The sequence below is a fragment of the Bactrocera dorsalis genome, chromosome 2 (genome assembly GCF_023373825.1).
Source record: "Bactrocera dorsalis isolate Fly_Bdor chromosome 2, ASM2337382v1, whole genome shotgun sequence".
In the NCBI taxonomy this organism is placed as follows: domain Eukaryota; kingdom Metazoa; phylum Arthropoda; class Insecta; order Diptera; family Tephritidae; genus Bactrocera; species Bactrocera dorsalis.
In genome coordinates, this window is record NC_064304.1 from 50,397,329 (window position 1) to 50,411,346 (window position 14,018).

General features: G+C 36.7%; 1 protein-coding gene across 6 annotated transcripts in view; it reads left to right on the plus strand.

The window, feature by feature from the left end:
• The window catches only part of LOC115065727 (Down syndrome cell adhesion molecule-like protein Dscam2), a 138,452-nt gene that overhangs the window by 58,229 nt on the left and 66,205 nt on the right, over positions 1-14,018 (plus strand). For all 6 annotated transcript variants that reach the window (XM_049447426.1, XM_049447428.1, XM_049447425.1 and 3 more), the window contains exons 5-7: positions 107-268; positions 6,523-6,672; positions 6,946-7,066. In XM_049447426.1, the coding sequence (XP_049303383.1) occupies positions 107-268; positions 6,523-6,672; positions 6,946-7,066 (433 nt within the window). The remainder of the gene's footprint in view (positions 1-106; positions 269-6,522; positions 6,673-6,945; positions 7,067-14,018) is intronic.

The following is a 14,018-nucleotide window of genomic DNA, read 5'->3' on the forward strand; positions in this document are numbered from 1 at the left end:
GTATGTATGTACATGTATAGGAGCAATTATATAGCCATTCACAATTCCAATAGTAGTTTTTTACATTCTTTCGGTTGTTGTTGCATTTTCATTTTCTTTTTTGCAGTTGTTCGCCGCCAGTTTCATGTGCACGTGGAAAACACCGAAGTATATTTGGGAAATTCAGCGTTGATCAAGTGCGCTATTCCGGACTATGTGCGCCCGTATGTTAAGGTGTCCAGCTGGCATCGCGGCGAGGAGATATTGCTGCCCGATCTATCAGATGTTGGTGAGTACTGCATCAGGTACAATCCTGACTACACACTGGCGTTTTTATGTACATTTGATTTGTTTATGAACATATGCACATATGTATGTACTCGTATATATAACAAATTTTCCTTCGTATCAGTTTTTCTTTTGCATTTTTGGTGTTGACATTTTTTTGTACAGTTTACCCTTGATGTATTCGTCACAGTTGGCACAGTTACGCTTTCAACTATATATACCTACATGAGTGGTCGCCTGAGGTATATTTCTAAAGGTCTCTTTGTGAAGTGCGTGTGACGTTATCGTCCATACGACAAGTTTGAAACCTTCAGCGCTGCATAGTGAAGCCTGATATCAAGTCCGTGTGGTTGATTCAACTAATATTTAAGCAATCTCAACAGTATCGGCGCCGTATGAAAACCCATATGGATTACCAGAGGGGTTAAGATTTCTAAAATACAATATTTAAAATTTAAAAAACTATTTGAACTGAGTTGGCAATTGGGTGGAAAAGAAACTAACAGATTGTATAAAATTTAGTGAGCCTTTAACGGTTAGCAACAGCATGAGATAGGCAACGGTTGGAGGTATAGTAAGAACTGTATGAACGAAAGTGAGCGGTTGAATTTAATTTTCGATGCAGAAAAACTTCTCTGCAAATATAAAATGCTAGATGATGGAACAAAGGAAGATAGAAGTCAAATGTAGAGCACTTACATGTATTTATAAACAAATTATAAAATAAATTTTTTGTTTGCTATAATTTTATTTTATTTAAAGCTACACCGATTCTTCTTCTTCTTCTTTACTGGCGTGGACACCGCTTACGCGATTATAGCCGATTTAACAACAGCGCGCCAGTCGTTTCTTCTCTTCGCTACGTGGCGCCAATTGGATATTCCAAGCGAAGCCAGGTCCTTCTCCACTTGGTCCTTCCAACGGAGTGGAGGTCTTCCTAATACTTTCAGAGCTGGAGGTTTTTCGTCCATTCGGACAACATGATCTAGCCAGCGGAGCCGCTGTCTTTTAATTCGCTGAACTATGTCAATGTCGTCGTATATCTCATAGAGCTCATCGTTCCATCGAATGCGATATTCGCCCTGGCCAACGCGCAAAGGCCCATAAATATTTCGCAGAACTTTTCTCTCGAAAACTTACAACGTCGACTCATCAGTTGTCGTCATCGTCCAAGCCTCTGCACCATATAGCAGGACGGGAGTTGGTTTGCAGCTGTACACTTTTATAAAAGATTGTACCTGCTCGATTATGTTCTGGAACTCGAATTATTTTCTCCAGTAGGAGATTAAAGAAGTCGCACGATAGGGAGTCGCCTTGTCTGAAACTTCCTGTGGTATCGAACGGCTCGGAAAGGTCTTTCGCGATCCTGACGGAGCTTTTGATCTTGCTCAACATCAGTTTACACAGCCCAATTGGTTTTGCGGGGATACCAAATTCAGACATCGCGGTATATAAGTAGATCCTTTTCGTGCTATCGAAAGCAGCTTTGTAATCGACGAAGAGTGGTGTGTATCGATTTTCCTTTCACAGGTCTTTTCCCGCCACACTGATAAGGTCCAAATAGTTTGTTGACGGTGGGCTTTAATCTTTCACACAATTCGCTCGATAGAACCTTATACGCGATGTTGAGGAGGCTTATCTCACGGTAGTTGACGCAGATTGTAGGGTCTCCCTTTTTGTAGATTGGGCAGAGCACACTTAAATTCCAATCGTTGGGCATGCTTTCGTCCGACTATATTTTACAAAGAAGCTGATGCATGCTCCTTATCAGTTCTTCGCCTCCGTGTTTGAATAGCTCGGCCCCCAATCCATTCGCCCCTGCTGCTTTGTTGTTCTTCTACATCAATTAGCAAACTATAAAAGTCGTAAGATGAGTGGATGTTGACACTGTATAAAACGTAATACATTTTCATTAAATAATATAAATCGTTGATCACATGATCTCAAAAACATAACAACGCGATAGTGGTGTGGACATGAGATTGCCATGAATAACTGTTTATGGAAATCGGAAAAATCAAAAAGAGAACAAATAAAAGATTCACTATAGAATGATAATTTGGCAAACTTTAGACGCGATGGTATAATGCTGTAAGAATATTCAATTAGAATCTTCTTGAGATGATGATAAAAGCTTTATTTCTGAGTCGTCAATGTTTAAATTGGAGAAAATAAGAGACATCTTTGATTTCAATAGAAATTAATTTTTATATTCGTGCAATATGTTGCAACAGAGTTGTTGTTGTTACTGCCGTGTTCACAGCGCATGGCAGGATAAAAATCCGGAATAGTAGAGAAGTTGAAATTCGAGTGTCTGTCTGTCTGTCCGTCCGTGCAACCTGTTACTTCAGCAGAATGTAAGATGTCTTGATGAAACTTTGTATACTTGTTCCTTGGCGTCATGAGAAGTTCTGTATTGTAGATGGGCGGAATCTGAAAACGGTCACGACCACAAATCTCCACTTATCGAAAACCTATAAAAAACCATAACTATATCGTATTGGGAAAATGCATCTGTGGTTTGTGAGTATTTAAAAAGTAATCTTTGCCTCGCCCATTATTAGGTCTAACGTACCATATAAGTATGTATATGTATCTCCAAAAGAGCTCAAGCAATATCTTCTTCTTCTTCTTCTTTACTGGCGTAGACACCGCTTACGCGATTATAGCCGAGTCAACAACAGCGCGCCAATCGTTTCTTCTCTTCGCTACGTGGCGCCAATTGGATATTCCAAGCGAGGCCAGGTCCTTCTCCACTTGGTCCTTCCACCGGAGTGGAGGTCTTCCTCTTCCTCTGCTTCCCGCGGCGGGTACTGCGTCGAATACTTTCAGAGCTGGAGTGTTTTCATCCATCCGGACAACATGACCTAGCCAGCGTAGCCGCTGTCTTTTAATTCGCTGAACTATGTCGATGTCGTCGTATATCTCGTACAGCTCATCGTTCCATCGGATGCGGTATTCGCCGTGGCCAACGCGCAAAGGACCATAAATCTTCCGCAGAACTTTTCTCTCGAAAACTCGCAACGTCGACTCATCGGTTGTTGTCATCGTCCAAGCCTCTGCACCATATAGCAGGACGGGAATTATGAGCGACTTATAGAGTTTGGTTTTTGTTCGTCGAGAGAGGACTTTACTTTTCAATTGCCTACTCAGTCCGAAGTAGCACCTGTTGGCAAGAGTAATCCTGCGTTGGATTTCTAGGCTGACATTGTTGGTGGTGTTAATGCTGGTTCCTAAATAGACGAAATTATCTACAACTTCAAAGTTATGACTGTCAACAGTGACGTGAGTGCCAAGTCGCGAGTGCGACGACTGTTTGTTTGATGACAGGAGATATTTCGTCTTGCCCTCGTTCACTGCCAGACCCATTTGCGTTGCTTCCTTGTTCAGTCTGGAGAAAGCAGAACTAACGGCGCGGGTGTTGAGACCGATGATATCAATATCATCGGCGTACGCCAGCAGCTGTACACTCTTATAAAAGATTGTACCTGCTTGGTTCAGTTCTGCAGCTCTAATAATTTTCTCCAGCAGCAGATTGAAAAAGTCGCACGATAGGGAGTCGCCTTGTCTGAAACCTCGTTTGGTATCGAACGGCTCGGAGAGGTCCTTCCCGATCCTGACGGAGCTTTTGGTCCCGCTCAACGTCAGTTTACACAGCCGTATTAGTTTTGCGGGGATACCAAATTCAGACATTGCGGCATAAAGGCAGCTCCTTTTCGTGCTATCGAAAGCAGCTTTGAAATCGACGAATAGGTGGTGAGTGTCGATTCTCCTTTCACGGGTCTTTTCCAAGATTGTCGATTCTCCTTTCACGGGTCTTTTCCAAGCAATATCAACCGAATTAAATTAGTACATAAAACTAATATATGTACAATGTATGTAATATATTTAAATAATAAATTGCATGTTTACCTCATTTCGGTGTCAAACTTACACAATGCACAGCGCGGTTCGCTTGTTTATCCGCTGTGCAGAATGTATGCTCGAAACCCTTCCGGATGAACTGCAACACACCCACACCTTTGGCTTTTCTTTTTGTAATATTTAGCGCTGCACTTTCGCACTGCACTGTGTCTCCTCGAATACTGTCGTACTATTTTGCCTTTCTACTGTTGTTGTTAAAACTTGTCGATTCAGAGTTCTTACTGGTACGTCGAATTTATACGTAAGTATGTTGCAGTGATGACTCTTGGTGCCTATGGGATGGGCTGGTGATCATTACATTGTCCCTGTTTTTTGGTGTAGTGAGGCGGAAATGCATTGCAGTTGACATTTATTGGGAAATGTTTTTTCCATGTGAAAGTGCGTAGTCGTATACTCTTTAACACACTTACATATGTATATATGCGCACTTCGACGCACATGCCGAGAATCGCTTGCATTTGTAAATATTGCCAGTCCCCTGGCTTGATGTCTGGTCTGCATTTATTATTTTTTGCTGGTAATGTCCTGGTTTCACCTACCGATGCTGCTCTACGATATAAACGTGCATTCTTTGAAGTGATTAAATAATGAAATTCATTGGAGCGGATTTTAGTTTAAACGATTTATCTTAAAATGCATATTACATTGGGTAATCAATATTCATTTTCCCCAATTGAAGGTCAGTGTGAATGGCAACAATTTAAATGTGAAAATCATTGCAGTAAGTAAATAGTAGGTGACAACTTTTAATACACAAATATTTCGACGCTTTACCGTCAATACTGATTACCATTCAAAAATGCCTTATTCTTCAAAAAATAATACATCTTCCGCCAAACCTTTTTCTCGAACGCTCCTAAGTCCAACTCATCAGCTGATTTCATTATACATGCCTTCGCATTACAGTACTTGTCCAATAAATTACGAACGAAGTGAAAAATAGTTCTAACTTTAATCATTAATAAAAACATAAATATTTGGCTAATTTTAGAAAAAAATTATTTTTTATATGCTATATACATATATAGCAGGACGGGAATACTGAGTGACTTATAGAGTTTGGTCTTTGTTCGTCGAGAGAGGACTTTACTTTTCAATTACTTACTCAGTTTTAAGTAGCACCTCTTGACAAGAGTGATTCTGCGTTGAATTTCAAGGCTAATATTGTTGTTGGTGTTGATGCTGATTCCAAGGTAGACGAAATTATCTACAACTTCAAATTTATGACTGACCACAATTTGAGATAGCCAAGTAGCGAATGCGATGACTGTTGGTTTGATGACAGAAAATATTTGCTTTTGTCCGACAATCGTTGGGCATGCTGCAGTCTGACCATATCTTGCAAAGAAGCTGTGATATGCACCTTGTCGTATTTGAATAGCTCGTCCGGTAATCTATTGGCCCCTGCCGCTTAGTTGTTCTTCAGGCGGGTAATTGCTATTCGACCCTTATCATAGTCGGGCAATGGAAAATCTATTCCATCGTGATTGATTGGAGAATCGGGTTCGAAATTTCTAGATGTTACATTTTCAACGACGGACAGACGATATGAACCAAAAATATTCAATACGGTAGACCCACAAAATATTGTGTTACATCAATACAATCGTGCATACACTCGTGGCCTAGCAAACCTTGCCACTTTTCAAAATTTTCAAGGGTGGTGCATATTTGACAACATATTTTAATTTTTTAATTTACTTTCTTTATACTATAAATGAAATTAATGTTTACTTTTATTTTTCATAAATTGAAACACGATGTTAGTCGCTTTAATACTTTCAAAACGATAAAATCTGCCGATTTTGTATAACCACAGAAAAGCTAGTTTGTGTTTTACACATTAAACGTAATAAATTAAAAACTATAATTAGACAATATAATATAGTTTATTTTAGCTTACTAATAACTTAACAAAAAACAAAATCGAAGAAAATCGCGAACGAACCGAAAAGACCTAAAACTATTTAAGAAACACAGTGGTAAGCTTTGCGTGGCCACGATTGTATAATTTGCGTACGCATTCATGGTATTATTCGATTCTGGGCCCAGAGACTTTTATGGAAATGGTGAGGAAAAGTTTGATGATCACTTAATTATTTTATAAATGTATGTACTAACGTATAAATAGGAATTTCACAATAAGCCTTGAAAAGGCCGAAAATATTATATATTTACTTGTCCTTATTAATTTTTGTTTAGTATTTGACGAGCATAGTCCTATTTCCTTTACACATGTGTTTCTATGTTTTGCTTATATAAAAATCATAACAACACTGAAAATAACAAGTTTATCTAAGCAATAACCTTCTGATTAATCTGTTGATGCAGCTGGACGTTATGTGGTACTTTCGTCATATGGGGACCTCTATATACGCTCGGTGCGCACAGAGGACAGCTTGGTGAAGTTCTCTTGCCTGGTCACAAACACACTGAATGGAGAAAAGCAGCGCAGTGATGCTATAATGTTGCAGGTGAAAGGTATGCAGTTACACGAATAAAATTATGTGTCTAACCGACTTCCAAAAGTTAAATATATCTCCATACATATGTATATAATATTTAAAAGTACCATACATATTTATTCTATGGCTGACGAAATTGGCAGCTTCATTCAAAATTACTTCGATTCACCCTTACCCTTTTATTGGTATTTATGTATATGTTTCTTTTGTATTTGAGCACAATTTGCATATAATTTCAACACGGAAGAGAGTTAAATATATTTTGAGCATTTTTTGTTCTATTTTGCAGAGCTGAGCAAAAATCTTGCACCTCGTACCACTCAGAAGCCAGTAATGGAAATACATGTGGAACGTGGTAGTGATGTCCATTTGCCGTGCAACATCCAGGGAAATCCTTTTCCTATATTTACGTAAGTCACCATAAAAGAGAATTCTATTTCGTTAATTATTTGGTGTCGTAATGAACATTTTTATGTCGTATTTAACGCTAAAAACGGACCAAAATTTGAAAATGATATACATACATTGCTTTCTTGTTTTCTTCGAAGAAATTTTCAAAGTTTGAGGTACTGAAAAAGCATACAAAGATACGTTGAATAATTGACATACCCCTAATCGACTATGCCTGCTCCGTACAAAACAGCCTCGGTATCGTCACACAGCTCGTTCTCGCGTGATCTATTACCCCTGATGTTCGACCGATGCTCCTTTGAGACCTCACGGTTGCGATTATCTGTGGTACGAATACGACATACGTAGTTGTGTCTCGCGGTAGCATCTGCTGCTGCGCCAATCGTTACACCCATTGTGTCCTTTAAAACCCCATAAAGAGGGTTTCTACATTAATCCTAAGGGTATAAGGGAACAGAAAATGTAAAAAAAAGATAAAGGTCTTTTTATACTCTTTTATTTTAGAAAAATGCTTCAGTCAAGGTTATTTGTTATAGTTTCGGTCCAGCCGAAGTCAACGTTCAGTCTTGTTTCTTTGAATTTTAGCTCATATAATTATCGATATATTATTATACCCTGAACAGGGTATATTAAGTTCGTCACGAAGTTTGTAGCACCCAGAAGGAAGCGTCGGAGACCGTATAAAGTATATACATATACAAATGATCAGTATGTCGAGCTGAGTCGATTTCGCCATGTCCGTCTGTCTGTCTGTAGATATACGAACTAGTCCCTCAGTTTTTAAGATATCGTTTTGAAATTTTGCAAACGTCATTTTCTCTTCAAGAAGCTGCTCATTTGTCGGAACTGCCGATATGGGAGCACTATAACATATAGCTGCCATATAAACTGAACGATCGGAATCAAGTTCTTGTATGGAAAACTTTCACATTTGACAATTTATCTTAACAAAAATTGACACATGTTATTTTCCAAGAAACTTTCACATTTGACAAGATATATTCACGAAATTTGGTATACATTATTTTCTAAAGCAAAAATGTTATCTCCGAAGAAATTGTTCAGATCGGTTAACTGTAGCATATAGCTACCATACAAACTGAATCAAGTTCTTGTATGGAAAACTTTCACATTTGACGATATATCTTCACGAAATTTGTTATGAGTTATTGCTTATAGAAATAATGTAATATCAGAAGAAATTGTGCAGATCGACTCATTATAGCATATAGCTGCCATACAAACCGAACTATCGGAATCAAGGGCTTGTATGAAAAACTTTCGTATTTGACGTGGTATCTTCACGAAATTTGCCATGGATTACTGGTAAAGGTAACAATATAATCTTCAAAAAATTGTTCAGATCGGATTACTATAGCATATAGCTTCCATACAAACTGAACACATAGTTACTAACAGAAATGCATCTGTGAAGGGTATTTAGCTTCCGATGCAGCCGAAGTTAACGTTTTTTCTTGTTATATTATTGCCAATTATATATGTAAGTACTAGAGCAACGATATTATAAATATACTATGTGAGAAAAGTAGTAACTCATCGAACAATTTATCCATTTATTCCTTATAGTTTGGCTTTCAGGTAAACTTGCCTATTAATTTTCGATTTCGATTTAGATTTTCAATCGATTTCGATTCTTCGCATAATGAATAATCAATTCTAACGCACTATGATGAAATAATAATTATATGAATAATATAATATGTATTACGATAAATAAGATTTTGAATCTATTCTATTCTCAAAATCATTATTGAAAGAGTGTGCCGCTGACTTTAAATATGCTTCTTTTGTTGATTTTTAAGACCATTTTAAAGACTATTAAATACATACTGACATAAGTCGTATTGATTAGTATTATCTATCTTACAATTGAATTACTTTATACCTATATTACCTTTTATATTTAGAAATAATAAGTAATTATTATATAAATATTTCGGTAATAACTATTAAAGCGATTTCAAAATTTTGGAAATTTGCTTTTTTTTAATATTTCCTTTGAGGAATGAATGATATTATATTTAGGATGTCTGTTGAGTAAGCAATAGTGGCCGGTTGGCCTATATATGTTTTGTAGTAACGAATCTTTAGCTTGAGGCATTAATAGAATTTTATTTTCTCTCTAGTTACACAGTAAATGTTTTATGTGTAAATGTGGCCTTAGATGTGTATATTTACTCGTACTTTTTTAGGTGCTTTTAATACTTACATACATATTTGAAATTCATTCGCCCAAAAGAAGCAATGAACTCGCCTCCACCAAAGTGTCATTTGAGCAAAAGAAAGTAACATTCAGTTTATTTTCGTTGCCAACCCGTCAAAGCATAGCTAGTAACGAATCTGCACACGTACAAGTCATGAATGGGACTAATAAAATACCATAAAGACCTACATATTCTTACACGCATAATGGGAGGCAACTAGCTTAAGTTAATGCTGATAGTATTCTCCGTTAAATAAAGGTTGCCCGGGCCGACAGTGCTGCTAGCCACATGGACTCAACTCACTTGTTTGCGGCAACGCTATTATTTTGTGGTCCGTAATTTAGTATTAATTATAGAAAACATTTTTGCTTGCTTTGAGACCATTTTGGGCGCAGTTTGATGATGCCGTAAAAGATTGTTTGCCTAGCAGTGTATTTGCTCATTGATAGCATTGATGTTCGGCTTAAATATGGCCATGAATTTATTCCTTCTACGGAAGAATTAAATTCAAATTTCAGTATATAACTATAATACTTACATTCTTGCGTATACAGAGCAATAAATGAAAATTTTTTGTTTAAGCCAACATTTGTTTGGAAGAAAGATGTCCGTCAAATAAAAATCGAGAGCAGCTGAATATTGACTGTGCTCGAAAGTCAGGTTTCTTACTTATTTTTATATGTATGTATATGTATATGGATAAACTTAATGAGTTTCCAACAATCGATTCCTGAACACAATTTGTATACACTGTGTAACATATTGCACAATTTAATCTCAATTTCTTAACCTGCGGTAGAAGATTTGTGCAAAATCACACGTTTTTACCGCAAATGCTCGTTATTTCACCTTCACATACTTATGGGGCATATGGGGATATGCGACATCCAACGAATTTGGAAATCAATAAATGCTGCTTAAGCTTAATCTGCAACAGATTTACTTTATGCAAAAGGTACGCCAGCAAAGTCAAAGTATTTTCCCATTCAACATTCTCAGCACGTGCGCAGCGGAACTGAATGTTAAGTCAATTGGGCTAAAGTGAAGACTAACACATCCTCATACCAATAACTGTGAAAATCATATGTTTCTTCACGCCACTTTACCGCAGTAGAGAACCCGAAAACAGTGGTGTTTGGTTGATATCAGAAAAGGTGGTACACAGCTAGGAGCGCACCGATGAACACTTTCTAGCAGAGCGCATGTGTGTGTTTGTTATACTCTTGCAACATGTTGTTTCAGAGTATAATAGTTTTGTTCACCTAACCGTTGTTTGTATCACCTAAAAGGGTTATATATACATATTTAAATGATCAACAGAAATTCCGGACTAGATCCACGCCTATTTCTCATATAACACAATTTTAAATTTTGTCTGAATCTTTCACTTCCCAGAACACAAACTACGCACCAATGAATGTATCAGGGTGAAACTTTGCACAAGTACTACTTATGAAGTGCACTAGCTTATGTTCATAAATCAAGCCCCCAGTACCGAATATATGCACCCCGGTTCCTATTAAGAACTATTTATCGCAAATATAGGTCAGCCTGTAAGATATATTATAGAAACTCAGACAAAATCCTTATCTCATAATAATAAAAAATGGGTTGAATCAGATTAAGGGAATTATTAACTCTCCCATATACCAAATATAAAAACATGCGAACTTCCGTCTAACTTTTTCCTGCGAATATAGGCCAATATGCGAGTTACTAAAGCGAGTGAAATCGTGCCCGTTTACTCAAGTAAGCAATATCAGGGGTTTTCGTTTGTAAAACGAATACATTATCCGGCGTATAGTGGTGATGGGATGTGAGGTTATGGTACCTCAGGTAAACTTTGGAAACATCTATTCCTGTAATTATAACTGGTGATGGCAAAAATACATAATAGTCTCCTATATCTCGTATGTTATTCATAACATAAAATTTCAAACTTCCAGTTGGATTTAAACCGCAGAAATCCGTCAACATATAGTATGTATAAGATATGTTAAAAAATTAACTGGACGTATAATATTGCACATACTATGATTTCAATGATTTCTTTATTCTAAAAGGCCCTAAACTCAATATATCGGTCAGTAAAGTGAATTTATAAATTGCTTGAAAATATACTCTTGAATATAGCTGTTCAATGTCAAAAGCTAGAGAAATCAGCCCGTCCATTTTTCTATTGCCCAATATAGCATATATAATGATTTGCGACTTTCCAACTGACTTTATGATTTTTTAATGCAATTAAGTGGGCAAGTTTCCTTGAAAATTATATGACTTATCACTGAATATGAATTGAATTGCACTAGACCTTGGTCTAAACTTCCCATTCCTAATTAACGAATTTCGATTCTCTGGTTGACATTTTCCACTTAAACTCAATATATTAAATTTAGACTTTGGTTGAGTTTAGAACAGTTCTCATTTAACGCTGATTTTAATATAATATTCGTTGACGCGATTAAAATATATTAATAAAAGATTTATGGTTCTTTGCGCGTTGGCCACGGCGAATATCGCATTCGATGGAACGAAGAGCTGTACGAGATATACGACGACATTGACATAGTTCAGCGAATTAAAAGACAGCGGCTACGCTGGCTAGGTCATGTTGTCCGGATGGATGAAAACACTCCAGCTCTGAAAGTATTCGACGCAGTACCCGCCGCGGGAAGCAGAGGAAGAGGAAGACCTCCACTCCGGTGGAAGGACCAAGTGGAGAAGGACCTGGCCTCGCTTGGAATATCCAATTAGCGCCACGTAGCGAAGAGAAGAAACGACTGGCGCGCTGTTGTTGACTCGGCTATAATCGCGTAAGCGGTGTCTACGCCAGTAAAGAAGAAGAAGAGAATAAAACTAAGTAATATATTGATAACCTTCAATATAAATTCATAAGATTCCAAATTTGATTGCTATTCATTTACGATTTCGACCAATACTTAATTAATGTTGAATTATTTTGCAAAAACTTTTAATACAGGTATACTATTTTCGCAAGAACCTGATTTCTTAAAAAAAAAAATAAACTAATTGTTGAAGAAATTTAATTTTTTTTATTTAGAGTGTAGTGAAATCAATACAATTAAGTTCTGAGTATAAAATTATCAAAATGGCCACCGCGACTTCTTTTGCAGGAACGAATTCGGTGAACCCAATTTTCGAGTACTTTTGTCACTAAATCAAGTCGTACGTCATAAATAGCACGTTCAATATTGACTTCTAAAGCTTAAGGAGAGTCTGGTTTATTGCTTTAGACCAATGACCCCACAAGTTGTTGTTTACTGGTGTTAAATCACAACTTCTTGGAGGATATTCAATGTCACAATTTCTTGAAATAATCGTATCTTCAAACCTTTCTCGCAATAGTTCTCATTTAAGGTTGTTGCACGTAGCCCCGTATTATTGGAACCTGATGTTGACCAGATCAACTTCTTTCAATTACGGCCATAAGAAGTTGGTTGTAATTGATCTATATCGCTCTCGATTTACAGTAACGGTGTCACCAGTTTCATTTCGAAAGAAGTGCGAACCCATGATTCCACTAGAGCAAAAAGCACTCCAAACTGTCAATTTAGTGAGAACAATTTAATACGGATGCAAGTCCAAATCTTTTCTCAAAATCTGCCAGGTTGTGGCTTGAGACATCAAACAAAAATTTTTGTATATATCTCCTAAACCACTTAAGCTAACATCCAAATTTGTTGTGTACAAACCTTATAAGAACTTCTACCGACCGTCGCGACGCGGTAAAAATAGATGAAATCGGATAACGGTGTATCTTTGTGTAAAATAGATAAATTTGAGCGAAAACCCCTTATATAACTAAAGGCCTTAAAGCATTGATTTTAAATCTTAAGTTTTAAAAAGTGAAGAATATAAGAAATTTGTATTTTCATTTGCAATTTGAACCATTCATAATATAATAGTAAATTTTGCAAAACAAAACTTGGTAGCATTGAAGATGCGGCTATAACACCTTAATGATGTATTCGCCTACGCTCTTGCACGAATTCAACTCGATTAATTTGCCGATGAGTTTGCCTGTATTTTTTTGGCAATAGAAAAGAAGCGAGCAAAGAAACGACGACTTAAGTAGTTGTTCTGGGGTTAAAGGTAATCTTTACACGACTATCCATTTTTGGCAACACGGTATGCTATTGACTGAAAAAATAAATACTATCTAAGTTTCATTAAGATATTTTACATTTTAACCGATATATAGCTTACGGTGTAAAGTTAACTAGAAGAGCGAAAGTTTGTATATCAGTAGGGAAGTATTGACCTTTGATTTTATCTATTTTTGATACAAGGACACGTTTTCATCACACAGATTAATTTAGATATATTGGGTAGTCGAAAAAGTCTTTTCGTATTTGCAATCAACTTTTAACATATTTTTATTTATATTTATAATAATAAAGAAATAAACAAATATGTACCATTTTGGTCGACCACTTTTTGCCATTTTTCCGCTAGAGACTTTATTCCATCAGTGTTAATCGAAATTTCGAAATTTCCATAACGCAAGCGAGGGAACCATTGTTGTGCTACACGAACTGATACAGCATCGTCTCCGTAAACTTCACAAATTTCATTGGTAGCTTGCGTGGCATATACCAAAAATTCAAAATATAACGAATCTCTTCATTATTTCCACTCATTTTTGAACAGCTGTAACCTTTTTACAACTTTCCCGAATTTAATCTTTTTTGTTATGTAAGGTATG